Source organism: Bufo bufo, chromosome 6 (assembly GCF_905171765.1).
Source record: "Bufo bufo chromosome 6, aBufBuf1.1, whole genome shotgun sequence".
In the NCBI taxonomy this organism is placed as follows: Eukaryota; Metazoa; Chordata; class Amphibia; order Anura; family Bufonidae; genus Bufo; species Bufo bufo.
In genome coordinates, this window is record NC_053394.1 from 326,110,421 (window position 1) to 326,134,479 (window position 24,059).

Consider the following 24,059-nt stretch of genomic DNA (forward strand, 5'->3'; position numbering starts at 1 on the left):
TGAGACAACCTCTAACGTTGGCCGTACACAGGGCAGATGTCAGGGGAGGGGAGTGGAAAAGAATGATCGGGCATGTTGAATTTCAGCACGCTAGAGCCTTTGTTCTCACAGGAGATGAGCTACGTCACATGCCCTCTTTAGTTCAAGCTTTTGGTGTTAAGTTACTATTTTGCCTATGTGTGTACATGTTAAATTTGGCTGATATTCCCTCTCAGAGCTGGAATTGTATTCTTATTGGTAATCTCCAAGCTTTCCCAGGCTTCAAGTGGCAAAATCTGCACAATTAGGCCCTCTAGCTAGTGAAGCAGGGTTGCATCAGACCAAAAGAGCTGCCATCGTGTCATATTGATTGCCCCCCCAGCAGGGTCATGGTAGCCTTTTCAAAATCTTGACTGAAGAAGAGCACTCAAGGACCCATTTTATTTGTTTTAATTGGAGTCAATGTGCTAGAAGTGTCCTCAGCGCTTTCTATTCTTTATCTGAACAAGGTTGGTGCAGCTGGGTGGTGACGGTGCTCCACGGGCCTCCGTGTAAGCAGATGTCACAGGCTGTATGGGAACATAGGAATATCCACTAGTGATATACGGGTATGAATAATACATGCCTACTCCAACCAGGTGTCCAGCGTAAGAGATCACTTGTTGCCTGTACAAAGGATTGTGTGGGACGAGCCATTAATGATTAAAGGGGTTTTAAAAAAATAAAATAAAAATCCAATTACATTGAAGTCCTTGAGCTGTCCTCTTCTGCCTGGCTGTTTCTTGGTTATCAGCCAGTATAGCCACCTTTGCGCAAAAAAATGGGTGCAATGCTTCCACTACAAACCTCTGAGATTCACGTCCTCCGGTGCGCGCTATTCTGTATAAATCCAGTGTGTTCTAAATACCCTCAATGTCCTACAAAGTGGATGCTACGTAATGTCTACATAACGTTTATCCTTAAAGGGAACCCATCGCCTTTATAAATGCTGTGGACAGCAGGTTAGAGAGCAGGAGGAGCTGATTAGATTGATATATAGTTTTCAGTATAGCTTATTAAAGGGGTTGTGCAGCCTTTTTAAAGTGATGGCCTATCCTCAGGCTAGACCATCACTAGCTGATTGGTGGTGGTCTGACACCCTGCACCCTGCTGATCAGCTGTTCTGCGTAGATCCATCGCTGGAACTACACCGCAATATCTACATTGTAGTGGACAGCACACTGCAGTGACGAGCGCTGTCCTCTACAATGATGACTGTGCTATGTAGCTCTGGTGCTGATGCAAATATATAGAACAGCTGATCGGCATGGGTTCGGGGGGTTGGACCATCGCTAATCAGCTGGTGATAGCCTATCCTCAGGATAAGCCATCTCTTAAAAAAAAGGCTGGACAGCTGTTTTAACTCTGCATGACTGTGCATAGAGAGATAGCGGTCAGTCACTGATAGGACCGCCCACTGGACTCCTAAGCCTAGATAGGGCAGAGATTTAAAGGCTTTGTACACTTTTGGGAACATTCTTTTTTTATTAGTGCATTGCATTAATTTTGAGCTAGAGATTTTTTTAAATTGGTCTTTCTTAAAAATATGGAGTCCTTTTTTTTTTCTGTACAGAGCTGACATGCTCTAGTAGCACCCTTTTGGATTTTCTCTTTTCCGTCAGTTGGGGAGCTGACTGGCTCCTGATCTCTGCTCTCTGACATAAACACTCATTATAGCTCATTTTTATCTTACTGATAAGAATGTGGCTTAAATATGTGTTTATGACCAGCACAATGTGACACAGCTAGAAAAACAATTAACCCTTTGTGACCGAACAGTGTGTGTGTGTGTGTATATATATATATGTATATGTATATATGAGTATGTGTGTGTGTGTATATATATATATGTATATGTATATATATATATATATATATATATATATATATATATATATATATATATATATATAATTATATTACACAGTACAGACCAAAAGTTTGGACACACCTTCTCATTCAAAGAGTTTTCTTTATTTTCATGACTATGAAAATTGTAGATTCACACTGAAGGCATCAAAACTATGAATTAACACATGTGGAATTATATACATAACAAACAAGTGTGAAACAACTGAAAATATGTCATATTCTAGGTTCTTCAAAGTAGCCACCTTTTGCTTTGATTACTGATTTGCACACTCTTGGCATTCTCTTGATGAGCTTCAAGAGGTAGACCCCTGAAATGGTTTTCACTTCACAGGTGTGCCCTGTCAGGTTTAATAAGTGGGATTTCTTGCCTTATAAATGGGGTTGGGACCATCAGTTGCGTTGAGGAGAAGTCGGGTGGATACACAGCTGATAGTCCTACTGAATAGACTGTTAGCTGCTTTTTTCTTGCCATAATACAAATTCTAAGTAAAGAAAAACGAGTGGCCATCATTACTTTAAGAAATGAAGGTCAGTCAGTCAGCCCAAAAATTGGGAAAACTTTAAAAGTAAGGGCTATTTGACCATAAAGGAGAGTGATTGGGTGCTGCGCCAGATGACCTGGCCTCCAGTCACCGGACCTGAACCCAATCGAGATGGTTTGGGGTGAGCTGGACCGCAGAGTGAAGGCAAAAGGGCCAACAAGTGCTAAGCATCTCTGGGAACTCCTTCAAGACTGTTGGAAGACCATTTCAGGGGACTACCTCTTGAAGCTCATCAAGAGAATGCCAAGAGTGTGCAAAGCAGTAATCAAAGCAAAAGGTGTGTCCAAACTTTTGGTCTGTACTGTGTGTGTGTATGTGTGTGTGTGTGTATATATATATATATATATATATATATATATATATATATATATAATTATACCGTTCCTGAGATATTCCCCTAAAATGACCTGCATTAGCAAATACAAGCCTGCAAGTCTTTTTCTTCATATCCCAACTGCCATACAGACGGTCACAGCATAGAAGCTCGCAGCCCCTTAGACTCCACATACACACAGTTTTATTCCAGGTTTCCATAACAACCCAGCCATTTTTCTTCACTGCTGTAGGTCAGATTTAGGCTAGGGCTACACAACGACATGTGTCACACGACACATAGGGCACAACTACACTGTGTTGAGCGACATTTTTAATGATAGTCTATGGTGTCGCACTGCGACGGGACAGTCGCAGAAAAATCCATCTTGGATGGATTTTTGGCAACTGTCGTGTCGCAGTCGCAGCATGTCACATGTCGCAGCGCGACACCATAGTCTATTATTATAAAAATTGTTGAGACAAAATGTCACACGACACATGTCATCGTGTAGCCCTAGTGTTAAAGGGGCAGGGCGCTGTGGAGGTCACTGTTAAGGGCGCAGGGGCCATTATTAAAGGGGCAACTGCTGTGGAGGTCACTGTTAAAGGGGCTCTCCGGGATCAAAACCTTTTTTTTAAAAATAAGTTTACTCACTCTTAATAGCCGATTCAAGGTCCCACATATGTTTTTTTTGTATTTTCTCCTCTTCTACAGGGCTCCGACAGTCCCCCACTCATTGTTGACCTCGATGTTTATGTTAGCGCTAACTTCCTGCCGCACATCGTCAACTCCTCTGTGCATCCGCCCCCCTGAATCATTCTTTCTCCAGCCTGCTGCAGCATTTGCCTGTATTTTACATAGGAGGCGTTTACTATGCTAAGTAGCATAGTGCTCCGCCTCCTTCATTGAGAAGAAAGCGCACTGCCCAGTGACGTCACCGGACCAGAGGGGTGGGGTTTAGCATCATGTGTTGCCACCTAGTTTCCGCCCCTAAGTGCACTCTGCATATACACTGAGGCTGACGGTGACATCACCAGGCTCCCTGCGAAGCAGAAGCAGAGGCTTCGCTCTGCAGTAAGGGACCCGGTACGTCACTGAATCTTTGAAAAGCGGCACTTCCGGCAGAGGATTTATGACATGAAAACAGGGCATTAGAAAAGTCTGGCAAAGGTAGGACAGGACTGTATGTAATATTTGTGCTTGGTGTTCACTTGTAGCAATGTCCCCAATCACGGACAACCCCTTTAAGGCAGCAGGGTACTGTGAGGTCATTGTCAAGGAAGTGGGGTGCTGTGAAACTCACTGTTAAAGGGGATGGGCTGCTGTGAAGGTCCCATTTTAAAGTGGTGGCACTGTCGTGGGGGTCAGTGTTAAGGGGTGGGGGGACTGTGTTCACTGTTAAAGGGGCGGGTGCTGTAGAGGTGACTGTTATGGGGGATACTGTCGATTATCTTTAAACGAGACACACAAACATTAAATTAAATAGATGAAATATACCCGTGCCAAGCCGGGTCCTTCTGCTAGTGTCTAATATATAAAGCTGATTGTATGTGTGTATGTATGTCCGCTAAAGGAATCTGCACCGTCGCATTTACAATCACGAAATTTGGCACTCAGGTACATCAGGTGTCCGGGAAGGTTTTAGACCGGGTCTCTGCTCTCTAGCACGTACCGTTCCTGAGAGATTCCCGAAAATTGCATTAGCCAATAGAAGCCTGGTCACATGACCCTTATCAGCCAATAGAAGTTTGCAGGCCCTTAGTCTCCAAATACAGTTTTAAACCAGGTTTCAATAACAACCAAGCCATTTTTCTTCACTGCTGTAGGTCAGCTTTAAAGTGGCAGGGCACTGTGTATGACACTGATAAGGGAGCGGAGTGCTGTGGCGTTCACAGTTCAGGGGGCAGATAGGGTGGCCATTCAGGCCACCCTCAAAAGACTGACTTAAAAACCCCGCCCCCAGGTTCCGCTAAACCAGGCCCCGACCTGATTAGGCCATGCCCCCTTCCACTCCGCAGCCGACGGGGCAAAATGAAGGTAAAAATCAACTTCTGTCAGCTGCAGGGGTGGGAGGGATTCTCCCTGCAGATCACGCTCAGACAGCACAGTGCTGCTGTCTGGGAGTGAGCTATTCAAAAGGACATCCCTGTGTCCGTCCAGGCCCTGCACCAGACGGAGGACAGGGAGTCTGAAAGTCACTGTAGAGGTCACTGTTAAAGGGGCGGCTGCTGTGGGGGTAACTGTTAAAGGGGCAGGGAACGGTGGAGGTCACAGTTAAGGGTACGGGCTGCTATGGAGGTCAGTGTCAAGTAGCGGGGTGCTGTAGAGGTCACTGTTAAGGGGGCAGGTTATTGTGGAGGTCACTGTTAAGGGGGCGGGTTATTGTGGAAATCACTGTTAACGAGACTGGGTACTGTGGAGGTCACTAATAAAGGGACTGCCGCTGTGGAGGGGGCTGTGGATGTTACTGTTAAGGGGGCAGACCGCTGTGTAGGTTCTGCTGTCAGCGGGGCGGGGTGCTGTAGATGTCACTGTTATAGTGGATACTGTCTATCTTTTTAACGACACACACCAACATTAAATGAAATATACCCGTGCGAAGCCGGGTCCTTCTGCTAGATTTTAATAAAGGCAAATTGAAAAAATTATTTTTAGCCAAAAATTGGTAACATGCAATCATAAAAAATGATTGCCCCCAAAGGTGTACATAGCCTTTAAGTGAATAAAACACAACTCTACTGAATCTTTTCCCACAAAACTATAAGGGTACATTCATACGACTGTATTTATGGGTCCACCCACATCCGTTCCGCAATTTTGTGGAGCGGATGTGGACCCATTAATTTCAATGGGGGCCGCAAAAGCTGTGGACAGCACCGTACCATGGCCCTGCAAGAAAGATAGAGCGTGTCCTATACTTGTCCGCAATTGCGGACAAGAATAGGCATTTTTAGCATAGGGCTGCCTGTGTGCGGAATGAACGCAGCTGGTATCTGTATTTTGCAGACCGCAAAACACATACAGTCGTCTGAATGTACCCTAAATCAGTATGTTCAGCTCCTCCTGCTCTATCACGTGCTTTTGGCTGTCATACACTATGTTCAAAGTGACAGATTCCATTTATAGGGGGTGTCTCATGAAAAGAACCCATTGAGCAGCAAAGTGCAGCCAGTCGGGATCATCTTCCCCTTGACATTCAGCTGTAATGGCCGAAGAAAACTGCATCTCTTTATACATATCCCCTGCGGTGACCACAGCAGAGGGAATGTAGTATTACATGATAGTCATGCAGATGAATGGCTGACCATATAATACATGAGCAGAGTGAGCTTTGCCCTCTCCCTGATCACCATGGAGGGGGACCTGAAATCTTATAAAAGCCTATGTATTCTGATCTTGCAGTCTCACTCCCATCAATCTCCTATTTATCACCAACCTGCCGAATATATGAAATAAAGACGTAGGAGATGGAATGCCTGCAGGATCAGACTACATAATTTTATTGTGGTTTACATACATATACACGTATGTATACATAGAAAGAAACATATCGCTTCATTTTTCATTGTAAATGCATTGGAGCAATCAGAAAATGATTGCAATAGTGGCGTACATGCATACATAGAGTACATACAGTACAGACCAAAAGTTTGGACACACCTTCTCATTCAAAGAGTTTTCTTTATTTTCATGACTATGAAGGCATCAAAACTATGAATTAACATGTGGAATTATATACATAACAAACAAGTGTGAAACAACTGAAAATATGTCATATTCTAGGTTCTTCAAAGTAGCCACCTTTTGCTTTGATTACTGCTTTGCACACTCTTGGCATTCTCTTGATGAGCTTCAAGAGGTAGTCCCCTGAAATTGTCTTCCAACAGTCTTGAAGGAGTTCCCAGAGATGCTTAGCACTTGTTGGCCCTTTTGCCTTCACTCTGCGGTCCAGCTCACCCCAAACCATCTCGATTGGGTTCAGGTCCGGTGACTGTGGCGGCCAAGTCATCTGGCGCAGCACCCAATCACTCTCCTTCATGGTCAAATAGCCCTTACTTTCAAAGTTTTCCCAATTTTTCGGCTGACTGACTGACCTTCATTTCTTAAAGTAATGATGGCCACTTGTTTTTCTTTACTTAGCTGCTTTTTTCTTGCCATAATACAAATTCTAACAGTCTATTCAGTAGGACTATCAGCTGTGTATCCACCTGACTTCTGCTCAACGCAACTGATGGTCCCAACCCCATTTATAAGGCAAGAAATCCCACTTATTAAACCTGACAGGGCACACCTGTGAAGTGAAAACCATTTCAGGGGACTACCTCTTGAAGCTCATGAAGAGAATGCCAAGAGTGTGCAAAGCAGTAATCAAAGCAAAAGGTGGCTACTTTGAAGAACCTAGAATGACATATTTTCAGTTGTTTCACACTTGTTTGTTATGTATATAATTCCACATGTGTTAATTCATAGTTTTGATGCCTTCAGTGTGAATCTACAATTTTCATAGTCATGAAAATAAAGAAAACTCTTTGAATGAGAAGGTGTGTACATGCGTACACATTGTTCCCCAGAAATAAATGTCTTTATGGACTAAAGCAATAAATCAATCAGCCTTCTACATGGACGGCCTCTGCTGCAATGAGGCTAATCCCCACTTAGTAATCCCCACGGCTCTCGTCATTTCCATGTGTTGGCATTTTCTACCCAGCAATAACCTAATTTTGATGGGATTAGTTTTGTGAAACCTACAGTTGCCAAAATATATTAAAACCCTCCATCGTCAGAGGCAGGAATGGAGCGGAGTCCCAGCGCTGCATGATGTCAAATTCTCCACGGCTGCCGAATGGAATAAATTTGTGTCTGGGATTGTGGAGTTAGCGATAGCCCATTACTGTGCGGTTATACTTATCCACTCTCGTAATAGCGGCAGCAGGGCTTAATAAGACATTTTACACCTAATTAGCAGAGTGCTCTGTAATGAGAAAATAAATTTAAAGGTGGGGGCAGGGACTCTAGTGTCAAATAACATGTCATGCCATCGATTTCTCTTCGGTGTGGCGGATCAGCACATCACAGATCTCTGCATAAAACCGTCTGTAGTGTTTATGTAAATCAGAAAATGTATGACTCCAAATGTGACCTGTAAAGTGTCCGTACACTAAATACAGTGTAAGCAGGTAATGTGCAGAAAGAAAAGATTCTTTACCGTGTACAGATCGCTATATAGTAGGCTTATGTATGCAACTGTATTACAAATTCCATATGAATCCTATAAAAAAAATCACGAGCTCTCCCATCGGCCGCTAAATTGCATAGGTATTATTCTTCCTAATACTGCGCTGTATGGAGGTACCATATAACAGCGCACACAGTACCTGCTGCCCCATACTTCAGAACCACAACTGTAACATTAGAAATCATCAGTCTAATAAAAGCATTTCCTATAGATCTCAGTTGTTCAAAAATGCTAATAGTGTTTCCCTGTAGATCCATCAGTTTTTTCCATCTTCAGTTGAAGCTGAGATCTGGTGTAGCCGTGACGCTCACGAGCCATGATGTGAGCTCTCGGAGGGCACTGGTTCTCCTTGCAGAGATACAGATGTGATAGAGGGATTCCTGCAGGCAATGCTCCCTGGGGAAAAGTATGCAAATTGACTCTCCTCCAGAATGAAGAAAACTTCCTCTCTACTGCCACCTATAGGTAGCTACCCTGTAAGTCAATATGCAAGCCTGAGAAAGGGAGATCAGCCAAACTTAAAACTCAATGGGGGTCATTTATGAAACAGAAATATGCCTATATTGGGCGTATTTCAGGCGCAGATTGCGGCACAAAGGTCCATTGCGCCGCAATCTGCGTCTGGGACTGTTTTAGGCATAGAAAATGGTCTTAAATGTAAGACGGCTATGAAGCGGTCTTACATTTAGAAGCGGCGTTGGATCCGCCTAAGTTATGTAGAGGCTGGCGCCTTTGGTGGATCAGTGCAGGGCTTTATTAAGACCAACGTCTAAAACTTGATAAATGTGCCTCAATGTTCCTTCTGAAAAAAAGCCAATTTCTATGTTTCAAGATATGAAAAAGTATAAAAGGCAGAATATCCGTACCTGGCTAAGTCACCAGCATGCTTTTTTGTGATGTGATTTTTTTTATTTCTTTTTTAAATAGAAAGAAGAGAATTCTTGGGTGAGCAGAGGCCCAGAGAGGAAGAGTGGATGCTGGAAGGAGGTATGAAGCGTATGCATCTGATATAAAGAGATTGCCATACTCCAATTTAGAAACATCTCTATAAAAACGTACCTTTCGATCATTGCAAGCACTTCGTTATTTGTATCAGAGGCAAATAGCTCTAATTTAATATAAAAACTGTTGTTGCTTATATGAGCTGTTTCTAAAAGAATTAATTAGGGGGGAAAAAGCAGCTGCAAACATCCGAAAAATATGTACATTTTACTCCTGCATGTCCTTATATCTTAATGTGACGTCAAAGGGACAACTGCACAAGTGAATAACCATGTTGCCTACAAAACAGTCTATAACCCTAGGGGTGGGCGATATGGCCTAAAATCTATATTGCAATATAATTTTAAGCATGTGCGATATATATTGCAATATATTCTATATTTCAGTAGCGTCCTGGCTGCCATGGTAACCGTTTGGAGCCCCGCGATTACACTGCTGGGGCTCCGATCAGAAGCTGCCACCAATGATTTAATCGTGTGGAGGGGGGGCCCGCAATTAATATAATACTTAGAAGAGGGGGAGTAGAAGGGAGAGGCTGTGGCCACTGTGACACCAATGAATATAGTTAATATGCCTGAATACAATCGTAGCCTGCATGTGCCGGCCATATCCCATACCTGGCCTCTATCACTACACGCCGTGATCCGCTGCAATAAACCCCTCAGGACCTGGGGGATTAATTGCGGTGGATCACAGCGTGCAGTCATAGAGGCCGGGCACATGCAGGCTATGTTTGTATTCAGGCGTATTAACTATATTCATTGGTGGCGCAGAGGCCACAGTCCCTCCTCCTTCTACTCTCTGTTCTCATTGGTGGCGGAGTGGCCACAGTCTCTCCCCTCCTCCTCCTACTCTGTTCTCATTGGTGATCAGCAGCAGCCGCACACAGTGGGGAGGGAGGGACTCCCTCCTTCTCCACTGTGCCGACTAAGGATCACATGGTGCGCGCCGAGAGCGGCGCATGCCATGTTCTACCGCAATATGGCGATATAAACAAAAGCTCTATCATTTGGCCAAATTTATATCGCCTATCGTCTATATCGCCCACCTCTACCTATGCCCTGTGTATATCGCCACCTACCCTCCAAATAGTCAGATGGCCAGACATCTCATCTAATGTACAAAAAAAGGGTTAATTGAGATATTACAGAGAAAATCAAAAACACTCCTGCGCTCCCATACAAAAAATCCACCAACCTCCAATTGGAGGTCCGCTGCACAGTGTATATAATGGGCTTTGCTGCTGACGCCCAAGATACAAAATTGATTGAATGTTGATTTACCTTACGGTTAAAACTTACACTGGCGCTGGTAGGTAGAAATATAACACATTAAATACAGTGGCTAGATGAATATTCCGCTATAATAGAAAATGAATATCAATTGACGATCCGATGAAATAATCACCGCGATGGTAATTACCTTTTCTCTAGATGTGGGCTGGAAACACAATCTAGGTTCTTTTGAGTGTTTGCACGGTTCCCGTTCCTGTGTATAGAGAAGTGTGAAGAGAGGCAAAACTTCACTGCTCACCTTCCAGCATTCACACTGCTCCGGCCGGTAGCTGTGTGGTGCGAGGGAGCAGACTATAGATTCGGCGTCCAGGATTTTCTGTGCGTGTGACGTCACCGCGAAGTACTACTGGTGCTCCCAGAGATCAAAGTTCATCCGACGCGTTTCTGAGCCGTCGGGCTCCTTCATCAGGGATCAGAAGTGAATAGGGCTGAGCACAGCCAATATACAATGTACAGCGCTGTGCTTGGTGAGCTCAAGCTCGAACAGCTGATCGGCGGGGGTCCTGGGTGTTGGACCACCACTGATTAGATACTGATGACCCATCCAAAGGATAGGTCATCAGTATCAAAATCTCAGAAAACCCCTTTAAAAATGTAGCTGTCCAGGAGTGAAAATTCATTTTTAAGGTAGAAATCTTGAGGAATTTATTGCTGAGCAGCACTTGTACTATAATTATACTGTACATAACCTGTAAACCCTAGTTATAAAATCGCATTTACGAACATGTAGCATCTGGGCTGCAACATGCAATGGCCAGACCTCCCCCACAAGCAATAGGTATCAGTGGAAACGTGTAGGTCAACATCAGATCTAGATACATTTTACAAAGTGGCTTGATGCACAATGGATCATGTTATAGCCACAAAGCGAATGTGACCTTGAAAGCTGTCGCTGCTGTCATTTCACCGTAAAGCTGACGGAAAATGCTTCACTTGTGGTGAGCGACCATAGGATTGTCATGGGAATAGGTTACAATCAGTAGGAAACAGCTGCTCTATACAGTAACCCAATCCATTCCTTCAGCTGCCAGACATGAACTCCGCTTACCACTTTTTCTGATGGCCTGAAAGACTTTTTATCAAGTTCTGCTCTGTATCTGTCGCCCTGCATTGCAGCACGGAGCTAGAGCTAGCTTTCTTCAGCTGTAGACAGGCTCCTTTGATCTCCTAAGCCGTGTAATGTGAATGTATTAATGGGTTACACTTGCTTTGTTCCAGGCACTCAATGACGAGATGCAGGATAAAGATATTGACTGTGACATAGATGCCACTGGGACCAATTTAAAAAGGTAAAGATCGTTTCCCTCCTGTTGTAGAGCGGCATGTGGATTATCACTGTTGTGTTTAATATCATAATCAAAAAACCGATATTGTGGCATTGTGTATAGAGTATGCCTATCCAAATAAGACCTCTCTTCACTAAACGTGTTGTGTTTTGCAGAACAAAGTCTGTGTCATCCATATCTGAATTTGAAAGCTTGTTGGATTGTTCTCCTTTCCTTCCTGGACAAATGCCCCTTGATAACAGCGGGAACAAAAAAGGGATGAAAGAGTTTCTGGCTTCTCAACTGTTGTCTAATAGTTCCATAGATTCCGATATCGGTCAAAAACTCTGCCCGTATATGAATGACAAAACCTTGTTTGAACATTTGGCCAAGGACAATTTGGGTATCTCTTCTTGGGATTACACACTGAGTAAATCTGGGAAGAGCGGAGAACTTGGTCACAAGCAGATACAGAGAAGTTACACTGCCCCAGACAGAACAGGCATTCGAATTTACTACAGTCCGCCAGTTGTGCGAAGACTAGAAGCTACTTTGGTCCAAAATAAAGAAAAACTTATGGTTGAGCCAGGATTTCTATTCACCATGGCAAAGCCGAAAGATTCAGAAAAGCCAGAAACATTGACTGCTAATTCCTACAGTCGATGGTTATGCAATTTCTCCAAGAAGAAGCATGACCTTTTGGACAAGGATGCAGTTAAGGAAACGCCACCTTCCGTTCCTGCGTTTCCATCTTCATTGGGTGATTTGGAGATCTCAGGAAACATGAGTGATGACATGAAAGAGATCACCAATTGTGTTAGGCAAGCAATCCGCTCCAGTTCATTAGAGAGGAAAAGTAAAAGCACATCAAGCCAGACTGTTGGACTGTCTACAGTTGGAGTCCAGACTGTCCAAATGGTAAGCGTTGGTCTTCAAACTGGCCTACCCAGAACAAGTCTTCATGCAAAGAGCTGGTCACCAAGAAGTTCCTCTCTACTGTCTGCAAGGACCAAGCATATTTCCACATCATTGGACAAAGTCCATTCCCGCATTGACCGGCCTTGCTGTTCACCCAAGTTTGGCTCCCCCAAGTTGCAGAGGAGGTCGTCTTCTAAGCTAGATGCCTCTAAAGATAGAAGCCTGTGGAATCTCCATCAGACCAAACCAAATGGATCAGCCTGGGCAAGATCTACAACTACTCGAGACAGCCCAGTTCCCAGCAACATTTATGATGGTTCATCAAGTTTGTTCAATGTTGTCGAGCATGCTGGAAGCACAGAGTCTCTGTCCAAGACAGTCATAGCTGAAAGAAATAAAGCAGAAGCCCCTAAATATGGCATTGTACAGGAGTTCTTCAGGAACGTATGTGGTCGTAGTGGTCAGAGCTCTAGTACAGGCACTGAAAAGAAAGAGCTGGAAGAAAATCACAAGAGACCAGATAACCATGACCATTGCTCCTCTGCTGTGTGTCATCCATCCTACAATGTTTCTAAATTGCTGAGCAAGAAGACCCCAAGACCACATGTCGCTGATGACCATAAGCCGTCTCTCCCAACTCAAGGAGCTAAGGATGGAAGCTCCAAAGACCCTGATGTAATTTCTGCAGCTGAAGTAAGTGCTACCTCTTTATGTCTTACTTGAGTGCACACGACTCTCCTAAATTATAATTTGTCCTCTTTTGTTTTGGTGAAACCAGAGAAGATGTAGATGTGCCTCATTCAGCATGTTCATCTTCCTATTACCTTGATTTTCTTGCAGGATTACTCTTGTAATTGCAGCTCACATCCTGTAACCTGCTTCTCTAGACCATCCCGAATCAACTCACGCCAGACACAACCCAGGTGCCAGCTCCACCAAGAACCTTCTTCACCTGAGGAAAAACCAGGACCTGGTTGCAACTGAAGATGTTTCCCAAGATGCAGTTCACTGCCCACAGTCTGCTGTACAGTTTGAATCTGATAAGCTGTTTTTGCTTCTGTTTTGTACATAAGGATAGATTGCAATTGCCTTTATTGCCCTGCTGGATGCTAATACAGCACTTACCCTTGAAATCTTTGGTAACCTATGTACCTTAAGTAGGTATGTGTGCATACACTGTATTCTAGATACTGTATGTTTATGTATTAATGCTAAGATTACTAGGAACTACTCTTCTGCCATAAGGACCACCACACTTCTGTCACGATAATACACTATGTTTGGTCTTAACCATGGATGGATAAGTTCATGTCCATGATTTATGCCAAACTCTTAATCATTCCTTTTCTTGCACAATTTGGATAACCAGTCCTTTTATATTTTCACTTAACCACATTAACAGCATCAGCAGTACAATGTAGTCCTGACAATGGGTCATGGTGACCCAACTGTAGCAAGACCTGGCTGGAAAATTACATTAGTACATTTATTTATTTTTGTTCAGAAATCAAACTGTTGGGCAACCCTCTTTATGATGAGAATAATTAACATTAGTTTATTAAATGGCAAAAAAAAAAATATTAAAAAGGCAGTCGAGATGATGAAAATAAAAAAAAACTACAACATTTTTGCAGTTTTTGATACAAAAAGTATTTTGTGGTCAAACTGTATCCAAGGATTAGCACCAGCTACAGTGCCAACCACACACCCAAGTCATGGGTGGAGAAACTTCTTAATTTTATTAGTTTGTGGTTGGTGTGGTCACTGGGGGAAGGGAACAAAATACTTGCCTAATATCGGATGACAGAACCTGCCATGTTAATAGAAATATTCTGTAGATATGAATATTTTAATGAAGTGAAAATATTTGCTATGTGTATATAGTGTATATATACATCTCGTCATTGCCGCTCATTCACTGTCATTCTGAACTGCACTGATTTTTTTTTAATTATTTTTTTTACCCTTCAGCTGATTAATACTCTTCTTGCTTATCATATTGTTTATACGTGGTCTTTCCTCAGTATGTAGCCTTGGTATCTCTTCATGTTATATATATTAGCTGGAGATTGTTATACCCTTGCTCTCCTCTATAGGGTGTGACCATTTTTGTTATAGATGGCAGACTCGCTCCTGAGACTGCCGATATTCTGGGCAGAGCAGGGTTGGCCATATGGTATGTGTGTACAGTGGTGTCTCTGACCATACATGTCAGCGGGGAAGAGGGCTCAGGCCTATTGAACTTTAAACATGTCCAATCCTTTTTTCTCAAGGAAATAAACAGCTGTCAGAAGTCTGTCAGCAACTTACTCCCCTATTCAGTACTCATGCACGCTCAGCCCAGCTGAGCGTGCATGTGTATGGGGGAGACGGGGTTAGTTTAGCTTTTCTCTATTATACATTCCTCTATACTGACTAGAACACAGTTAAAGGGGTTGGTCAAGATTTTTTATAAAATGTCTTTCTTCCATAAATCATGCCACTCAAGTGAACGGAGTTATGCCAAGCTACCCGCTGCCCTATATGGACAAGAGTGGTGGAGTTTCTGGAAAAATGATCCATGTTTTTCTACAACCCCCGTACAACCCCTTCCATGAAATAAACTTGTTAAGATTACAGTACGCTTGGGCATGGTTATCCATCAAAATAGGCAAGGATTTCAACCTAATAGCTAACATACGTGGTTTGATCAATGTGTCGAGCTTATAAACTGTCTATGGGTGACTTAGGCTGGAATCACACATGAGGTTTTCGTGGCAGTTTTTCTGAGCCAAAGCCAGGAGTGCATCCAAAAGGGAGAAGTATAAGGGTTCATGCACATGAGCGTGTGAGCCCCGTGCTGTGGACCGCGAATAGCACTCTGCAAATAGCTGTACAATTCACTTGAAAGGGTCCACGATCTGCAAGATATGTTCCGCATCACAAAATAAAAATAGGTTCTATGCTATACATGTTCTCATTTTTTTTTGTGGTGCAGAGGCATGGACCGAAAATCCCACGGAAGAGCTTCATAGTGCTTCCGTGAGCCTCTGCTCTGTACCTTGAGGATTGCGGACCCTTTCAAGTCAGTGGGTCCACATCCGTGATAAAGTGCACCCTGCCGATGCCTGCTGTTTGGGGTCTGCAATACGAGCACGAGGCACATATACATAAGCCCTCAAGAAGAGCTTAATGCTTCTCCTCAGAAATCTGTATCAAACCCTGCCACAAACTGCATGTGTGAACCCAGCCTTAAAAAAAATAAGCATTTTGATCTGATTTTGAGTAGCTGGGTAAGGCTGAGTTCACGTTTGTATTGACGTTTCTGTTATTCTGTCCATCAGAAAAGGTGTCCCTTTTTAATCCCCATTCCTGTAAGAGGGTTCTTTTCAGACTCATTATACTCATTGTTCACTAAGTCCTGTCTGCCAGAAATAACGGGTACATGAGGAAAAATGGAATAATCAATGAGTGACGGATAGAAATGGGGTCACTCAGTCCGTTTTTTGTTTTTTTTCTGTCCCTCTGACTGAACAGAATAATAGAGAAGTCAAGGCAAAGTGAACAAGCCCTAAGTAGTTGCTTGGGGAGATATCTGCTGATGTCCACAGGCATTCTGACCAACGGTAGACAAGCTCATTGGCGTGTGGCACTACAATGCTGCGCCCACCACTGATCTGGATCTCTTGTTTTACATAATCACGTTTTTATGCTATTTACATACAGCAAGCTTTACAGTAGTGAATTCAAATTTTTGGGGGCCAGTTGCAGATCTCAGATCTGTCTACTGACTCAACTGATATTGGCCCTATGAAAGCTTTGTGAGCTGGGTGGTACTTTCTGGGTTTTCCACCACTTTTTTAAATTTTGGTTTTGTTTAGTTTGAGCCAACTGAATTCTGTGTTAACCATAATGTATATTTTAAGGTTTCCAGCTGCTTTATATCCTTTGCTCCAAAGTATATACTTTGTTATAAACCATATTGGTGGGAAGGCACCTAAATGCTAAGGACCATGCGTCATGTTCACTTTAACAAGGTCCCTCATACCTGTAAGATCCCATTACAACAGTCTGTTTGAAATGAAGGTGGCAGAAGTATGGAGAACAAGCGTTTGTACATTGATTTTGTTTAGTGGTCCCCTACTACCCATCTACACATTCCTTCTGGTAAAGTTTGCAGAGCTGCAAACTTGGTGACCCTTCCCTTGGGAAGTATTGGCCTTTACTCTCCTTTTCCTGGTATTGAAGGATTACACTGCCATTCTGCATACACATACTACTATTTCTATGATGGTTACTGCCATGTATGCTAGCTGATGGTACCATGGTAGGTATTCTCTCAGCCACATCGGCTCACACTGCCAATGTGACTTCCCTCGATAACTAGGTACCACTCTACCATGTATATGAAAAGTAGATATAGGTTTACACGATCACTCACTGGTTCTCCTTTTTTGGGTGGAAACTTTCCACTGTAAAGTTAACTGACCATACCACTTCTTCCTCACCACTCTGTAGCCTTTCTTGGACATGATCATTACACTTGGACTAGCTCCTGCACTTCTCTTGTATTATAGCTGCCCCATGTATTTTTCGGGGGGGAAGGTCTCGAGGCTAAGTGTTCTCTTTGGGATGCCCAATGATATACCAGTAACACTATGTTCACTCCGTCTCTGGGTCACACTTCAATTCTGGTCCCTTTCTGTGCTATATGTCAGCATTGGACAGCTCATTAAAAGGGTATTCCACTGGGACCCCAATTCACATGATCGGTGAGGGTCCACCGATCTAACAGTTATCCCTATTCCAATGGATTGGGGATAACTTGTTATAGCCGGAATACCACTTTAAAGATGCACTCATAGAAAAACTACTGCTGTTATGCCTAGTGCAGTACGATTTACTTTTTGGTGTTCTTTTTGAATCCCTGCGTGGTGCTTCATCCGCTCAGGCCCTGCTGCAAGTATAACACAGTATAGCAGTTTTGCCCGTTGTGTTCCTTCAAGGCATTGAAGGATTTCTCACAACATGGACCCCCAACGGCGCCTGATGGAACTCACTGGGTCCATCTGGTTTTACGGAGGTGTCCATCATGACAGAATGTGCAACAGAGGCTCCTGACATTAATCTCTGATGCAGATGTGAACATAGCCTTATGTATGCACCTAAAACTGATCTGTACAGATGAGTCTAGGGATATAACATATTTGCTACAGACTTTTAAACAGAGATTTTTGGTTCTATGTCTACGAGCATTTCTGAACCTCAAACTTTTTAAAATGTAATAACCAAACACAGTCCATAGAGGGGTCATGTTTTTCTAACCTCCTACAACCCCTGTAATGCTTGGCTTCTTCCATTTTAATCTTAATTTACATTACAGTACTGAGTTCTGTAGCTTTGACTTGGCCGCCCTGCATTTTCAGTTTAAAGGTGTATATAATATAGGTAGCTGGAAATATGTAACAGTAAATTGTACAGAATTATGAACGATGATGGCGCTTTTAATAAGCAAAACAGCAATAAACAGAGTATTCCCCTTTAATTTGGAATATGTACATTTTCTCAGTCCAGTAATAAAGATGAAATATGTTCACGTTACTAGCCTGAGGCTGAGCAGTCCCTGGTGTGTAGTGATCCATCACCTTGTAAATAGCCTTACATTGTAATCTTATTTCATGCACTACAAGGCTGGCCGTACCTGGTGCGATCTGACCAGGGGAGCCGCACATGGATTACCACTAGTACTTGCTGTTGTTTTCATATGTAAAGTGCAGGCTTAGCCCAGCAATTAGCTGTACTCTGCATGGGAATCCGGTGGTCGTATCATGTAGGACCCCATCCTAACACAGCAGATCCTGACATCCAACACTAAGGCCGGGTTCTAAAAATAATTTTTTTCTAATTTAACTATAAAAATAAAATAAAATTAATATATTTTTTTTTTTGATCTCCCACCTACATAAAAAAAAAGGAAGAGCAAGTGCCAATACACTGCGGTCATAGTTTTCAAATCTAGTTTAATATTCCTGAGTTGTCCTCTTGGACAACTTTGTTGACCAGACATTGTGCTGTCTTCTAAACAGAGGTGATAATTGCTAATGGCTGCCATTACAGTGCCCATAGGGGTATTTCCACCTGGGACATTTATCAATAGGATATGCCATAAATGTGTGATAGGTGCCGGACTAACCTCTGGGACTCACTCCTGCCTACAGAACGGGGCCCTGTGAACGGAGAGTAAGCGGAGTAGGTGCAGCCATCCTCCATTTACTGCTATGGGACTTTCAAAAACAGAAGAGTAAGCAAGTGCTCTAGCCTTTTTTTGGAAGTCCCATAGTAGTGAATCAAGAGTATGCCATGCATGCACTTTGTGGTCTCCATTCAATTCAGGCACCACTCTTGAGAAAGGATTGGGTTACAGAGGTGGGTCCCCCACCTATTATTTGTTATATCGGGCAGCACGGTGGCTCAATGGTTAGCACCTGTGCTTTGCAGTTCTGGGGTCCAAGGTTCAAATCTGCATGGAATATGTATGTTCTCTCCCGTGTTTGCGTGGGTTTCCTCCAGGTTCTCTGGTTTCTTTTCACACTCCAAAGACATACTGATAGAGAATTTAAATTGTAAGCCCAACTGGAGACAGCAAGTGAGTAAAATACATAAATATCCCATAAATAAATGTCCCAGATGGAAGAACTCCTTTAAATTCCTGGCTGCCTGGAGCCACCACCAGGGGGAGTCTAAGAACTTACTGCATACTGCTTATGCATTGAACTTAAAAGGAGTCTGTCACCAAAATATGACGTTATACACCACTTACATGGCTCTCTAGCGTACCTATCCATGATTCAAATGGTACCTTTTGTAATTTTCTTCTGACTTTCACCAGCAGGAAAAACAACGTTTAATCAATATGTAAATGAGGGCTCGCAAGTGCCCAGGGGCGGCGTTTAGTGTGTAGGAGCCCAGGCTGCTCTGCCTTCTTGTTACATAACTCCTCTCCAGCCTCTTCCTTGGCCCGCCCTGCAAATTACAAAGGTACCATTTGAATCGTGGATAGGTGTGCTAGAGAGCCATGTAAGTGATGTATAACGTCATAGTTTGGTGACAGATTCCCTTTAATAATAAAACGTTATGCATCCAGCTCTTGGCCTCCTCCCTCTAGTGATGGTTGCAAGTAGTCAGGAGTTCATAATTTAGAAATGGGGGGAAAAGTTATTTAAAGGAGTTGTCCCACAATTTAAACTTCTGCCCTATCCACAGGATCAGGTGATGTCTGATTTAACTCCTGGTATCCCTGCCCATCACAGAAAAGGGATCCTGTGTCTCCCATTTATGAATAGAGTGGTGGTCTTCTCTATTGCTCTTCCAAAGACAGCCCTGGGGATAACGGGCTAAGTTTAAATCTTGGAACAACCCCTTTAGGTTGAACAGTCACTTTGAGTGTAGGTGTCTTGCTAGCTTTCAGACTATGACCTTGGAAAATCCAATAGTGCTATTGGTCCTTACCAGATAAGTGACTTAAGGGCCCTTTACACGGGCCGAGAGTTGCATAGATCATTGGCACTGTAACTGTACCGCCGATTACCCGAATCGAAATGCTCGTTCATCGGTAATTGGATTGTTTTGTGCGAAAACACAACAATCCTCGTTTTCCAACAGCAGATCGTACTGTGTAATTGCTCCTCCCCATCTCTGCTCCACCAGCGAGCAGCAGATTGTCGGGAAGGAATGCTTCCTTTCTGACAATCTGCTGTAATATCGCCCCGTGTAAAGGGACCTTTATTCTGGGGGTGTAAATAAATCCTATCTATTACTGACTTTTTACACCCGTGTATTGACCATTTCATACATACAATCATGCAGAACACGCACTTGTATTAAAGTACACCTTATATTGTAGGCACATATGATATATATTCCACACTGTAGATTATTTGTATATTTTCATTGTCGAAGCTGCCACATCATTCGTCTAGAGTATAACTGGCCGTATGTGCTTCATAGTTCACATCACAGAGCACTTATATTGTATTTCTTAGGATCATTTTATGTGTCCTTATTTTGAACCTAGAAAACCAAAATAGATCTTTCTTATCTTTTGTTAATGTTTGCACGTAGCCTGTAATGATTCTATAATGCATTCCTATAGAGAGGCCTTGTTAAACACAACGTCAATCAGAGGGGCTCGCACCCACATATAGAGGAGCAGGCTGGTGTAATAAGTAAAAATTTTCTTTGTAGCACCATTTACATTTAGGGTACGGCTACATATGTCGCGTAACACTAAAATATGTGCAAATTATCTGTAAATTACTGTCGCGCAACTAAGAAAAGACACAATCCTCTACTGTCTGCATTTTTTGCAACTGTCACATCGCAGTTGCACAACAACACAATTGGCAAACATTACATAAAATGTTGTGCAACACTTGTCGCCGTACCGTAATTATAGGCCTTGTTCACACAACCGTATTGGTTTTGCAGGTTTGGAAGGTCCTGAATACAGTCCATATTAGTTTGTACAGGGATACATGTGGTTGGATTGTGAATATTCAGCACATTCTTTTTGCCAGTTTTGTTTCCAGCAGAGGCACAAAAATCAGGCCTGAAATATAATGCTACAACTCGGAGCTGTTAGGACATATGGATGTCCTACAGTGGGGTCCCACTTGACCTCTAAAGCTCCATTGATCATTAGGCTGCCTTCTGTTTTAAAGCCAGGTTGTCTTCATATGACGACCCCCTAAGAAAAAGTCAATACAGAGATAAAGTATATTCATATGTAGCATTTGTATTTAAAGGGAGTCTGTCAGCAGTTCTGCACGGTCAAGGTAGGGGCTGGAGAAACAGTACAACCATACCTTTTGGGGAGATTTTATCAGGAGTAGAGTGAACATGAAGTTTTTTGTTTGTTTTTTCTGCTCCTGCACATACCCTGAAGGTGGAGCTTTACTGTGAAGTGCTGTCTGCATTGAGCTGCTTCTTAGGCTCTTCCCTTTGCTCTGAGTGGAAGCTGTAGTGGTCTCCTGGTTGGATGCTACAGCTGTCTCTCAGAGCAGAGGACAGAGCCTGTGAAGCAGCAGAGAATACTTCATAGTGACTCTCTTCCTTCAGGGCACTTGCAAGAGCAGAATCTGTCCGAATAAGGCTCCATTCACACGTCCGCAAATGGGTCCGCATCCGTTCGACAATTTTGCGGAACGGGTGCGAACTCATTCATTCTCTATGGGGACGTGTGCTGTCCGCATCCGCATTTGCGTAACGCTGTCTCGATCTTCTGGTCCGCAGCTTCACAAAAGATAGAACATGTCCTATTCTTTTCCGCAGCTGCGGACAAGAATAGGCATTTCTATAGAAACATAGAATGTGTCGGCAGATAAGAACCATTTGGCCCATCTAGTCTGCCCAATATATCTGAATCCTATGAATAGTCCCTGGCCCTATCTTATATGAAGGATAGCCTTATGCCTATCCCATGCATGCTTAAACCCCTTCACTGTATTTGCAGCTACCACTTCTGCAGGAAGGCTATTCCATGCATCCACTACTCTCTCAGTAAAGTAATACTTCCTTATATTACTTTTAAACCTTTGCCCCTCTAATTTAAAACTATGTCCTCTTGTGGTAGTTTTTCTTCTTTTAAATATGCTCTCCTCCTTTACCGAGTTGATTCCCTTTATGTATTTATACATATATATATGTATTTATATATATTTATAGGGGTGCCGGCCTGGTGTGTTGCGGGTCCGCAACACACCACGGACGTGTGAATGGAGCCTAAAACGTCATATTAACTCTAAAGGTATGTTAATCTTGAGTCTACCTTAGGACATGGTAATGGCAGGAACAGTGGATGGTTTAAAAAAAAAAAAAAAGGCTTAAATGAATTTTTGGAATTAAATAACAATTCTTATAAAAATATATAGAATTCTGGCTTCTCATTTCCCTTCCCTTAATTCACATCCCCTGAACTTAATGGACTTATGTTTTTTATTTTTTTTATCATACCAACTTTGTTTGCCCTGGTGTCCTCAGCCTCTACCTAGTGCTGTCAGCAGTTTTGCATGGTCATAACTGCTGACAGGCTCCCTTTACCATTATTGCAATTTATCTGTATTTGGAGCATGGTTGTGGAAATGAGGCCTTAATAATATATTATACACTTTTTTTTGTATTATATTTGTATGTTTAGAAATACAGATGGGGGGAAAAATTTAGATCAACAAGATTCAAGCCAGCAGACACTGCAAGGAGTCATATGGGCAGTCGTAGGAGATACATAGGACATAAACAGGAGCCAGTTCTCATATTTCTGTCTCGTCACATGCACTTATCATGTGACCATAAAATTCTCCAACATTTTTGTATACTATTATAAGCCAATTGTGTCGTTTTTGGAACTATTTTTGAAATCCACCTTGTATATAATATTTATTTATTTTATTTCTTTTTTTTTGCGCACCTACTTTTTAATTAGATTTCAGCTAGAAGATACATAAAGTGCAATGTTTGGGGAAGCAACTTAAGTGGGGAGTGTATGTGGGTATATAATAGGTATAAATAATGTACCCAAATCCCCACTATTTATGCATGAAATTGGACAGTTACCATTTAGGATGTAAAAATTTGTACGACTTTCTTAGAATATTTGTCATCAATTTTCAGCATTTTACATTTTTTTTTTTTTTTTTTTAGATTTGTCAACTTTTTAGATTCCCCCCCCCCCCTACTTTATACCAATAACTTTTCAAAGTTTTTAACATAAAAAATTTCTCAAGTGTTTTTTGTAAATATGTCTAACTATGTGTTGTAATTAGTAAAATTAGATCAAGCTCAAGACGTTTTAAAATTGAAAGATTTCAAAGCATCCATCCATTTTTTGATGTAAAAGAGATGGAATTTCGTACAAATCGTTTGCTTTTTAAGAAATGCAATTTGATAAAAATGAAGACCCAGTCATGTTAAGAGTTAAACGTCCGCCCCATGCACCACTGTTGCCGAGGCGGTTACAAAGATTTTTGTTCCTTTTTTTTTTTTTTATGTTTAATGGAATTGTCTGATGTAAAAAATGCCCTTTGCTATCTTTCATGCCTTTTTCATTGCAGTCGTGTCTTTGTAACTGTGTCAACTAACTGTCACAAGTCCATGAATTAAACTACTGAAATCTAGTCTGTGCGCGTATTGTATTGCTTTTTAGCCTGTTTGGTTTTTCATAGGTATCTGATACTTAGGCTGAATGTATGTTTGAAATGCGTAGGAACACATTGTATCAATCTTGGCCCTACGTGCTTGTTTGCCTAGCGGGTGAAACAATTGGTGGAGAGTCTCCGCTAAGGTCTGTAACAAGAAATATAACGCTCCTCCTCTTTAGTTTAAACAGTTTCTTCTGGTGAAAATAATGTGAAATTATAGGGCAGATCAGTCTGTTTTGGTAATGTCTTTACGGTGTATCATTCTGGCAACACACTCTGCTTTTTGCAACGGTGTAGACTGAGGTTTTATCAAGATTTTCTATTAAAGAGTCTGTCAGCTACTTAACTCATCTAAGGCTACTTTCACACTAGCGTTTTTGATGGATCCGGCAGGGCTCAGCAAAACGCTTCCATTACTGAT

The 24,059-nt window shown here is 42.4% G+C and overlaps 1 protein-coding gene across 3 annotated transcripts in view; it reads left to right on the forward strand.

The window, feature by feature from the left end:
* SOGA1 (suppressor of glucose, autophagy associated 1) overlaps positions 1–14,843 on the forward strand; it is a 73,149-nt gene extending 58,306 nt beyond the window's left edge. For all 3 annotated transcript variants that reach the window (XM_040434935.1, XM_040434936.1, XM_040434939.1), the window contains exons 12-15: positions 8,912–8,971; positions 11,500–11,570; positions 11,723–13,157; positions 13,305–14,843. In XM_040434935.1, the coding sequence (XP_040290869.1) occupies positions 8,912–8,971; positions 11,500–11,570; positions 11,723–13,157; positions 13,305–13,448 (1,710 nt within the window). In that variant the 3' untranslated portion in view covers positions 13,449–14,843. The remainder of the gene's footprint in view (positions 1–8,911; positions 8,972–11,499; positions 11,571–11,722; positions 13,158–13,304) is intronic.
* The last annotated feature ends 9,216 nt before the right edge of the window (positions 14,844–24,059 follow it).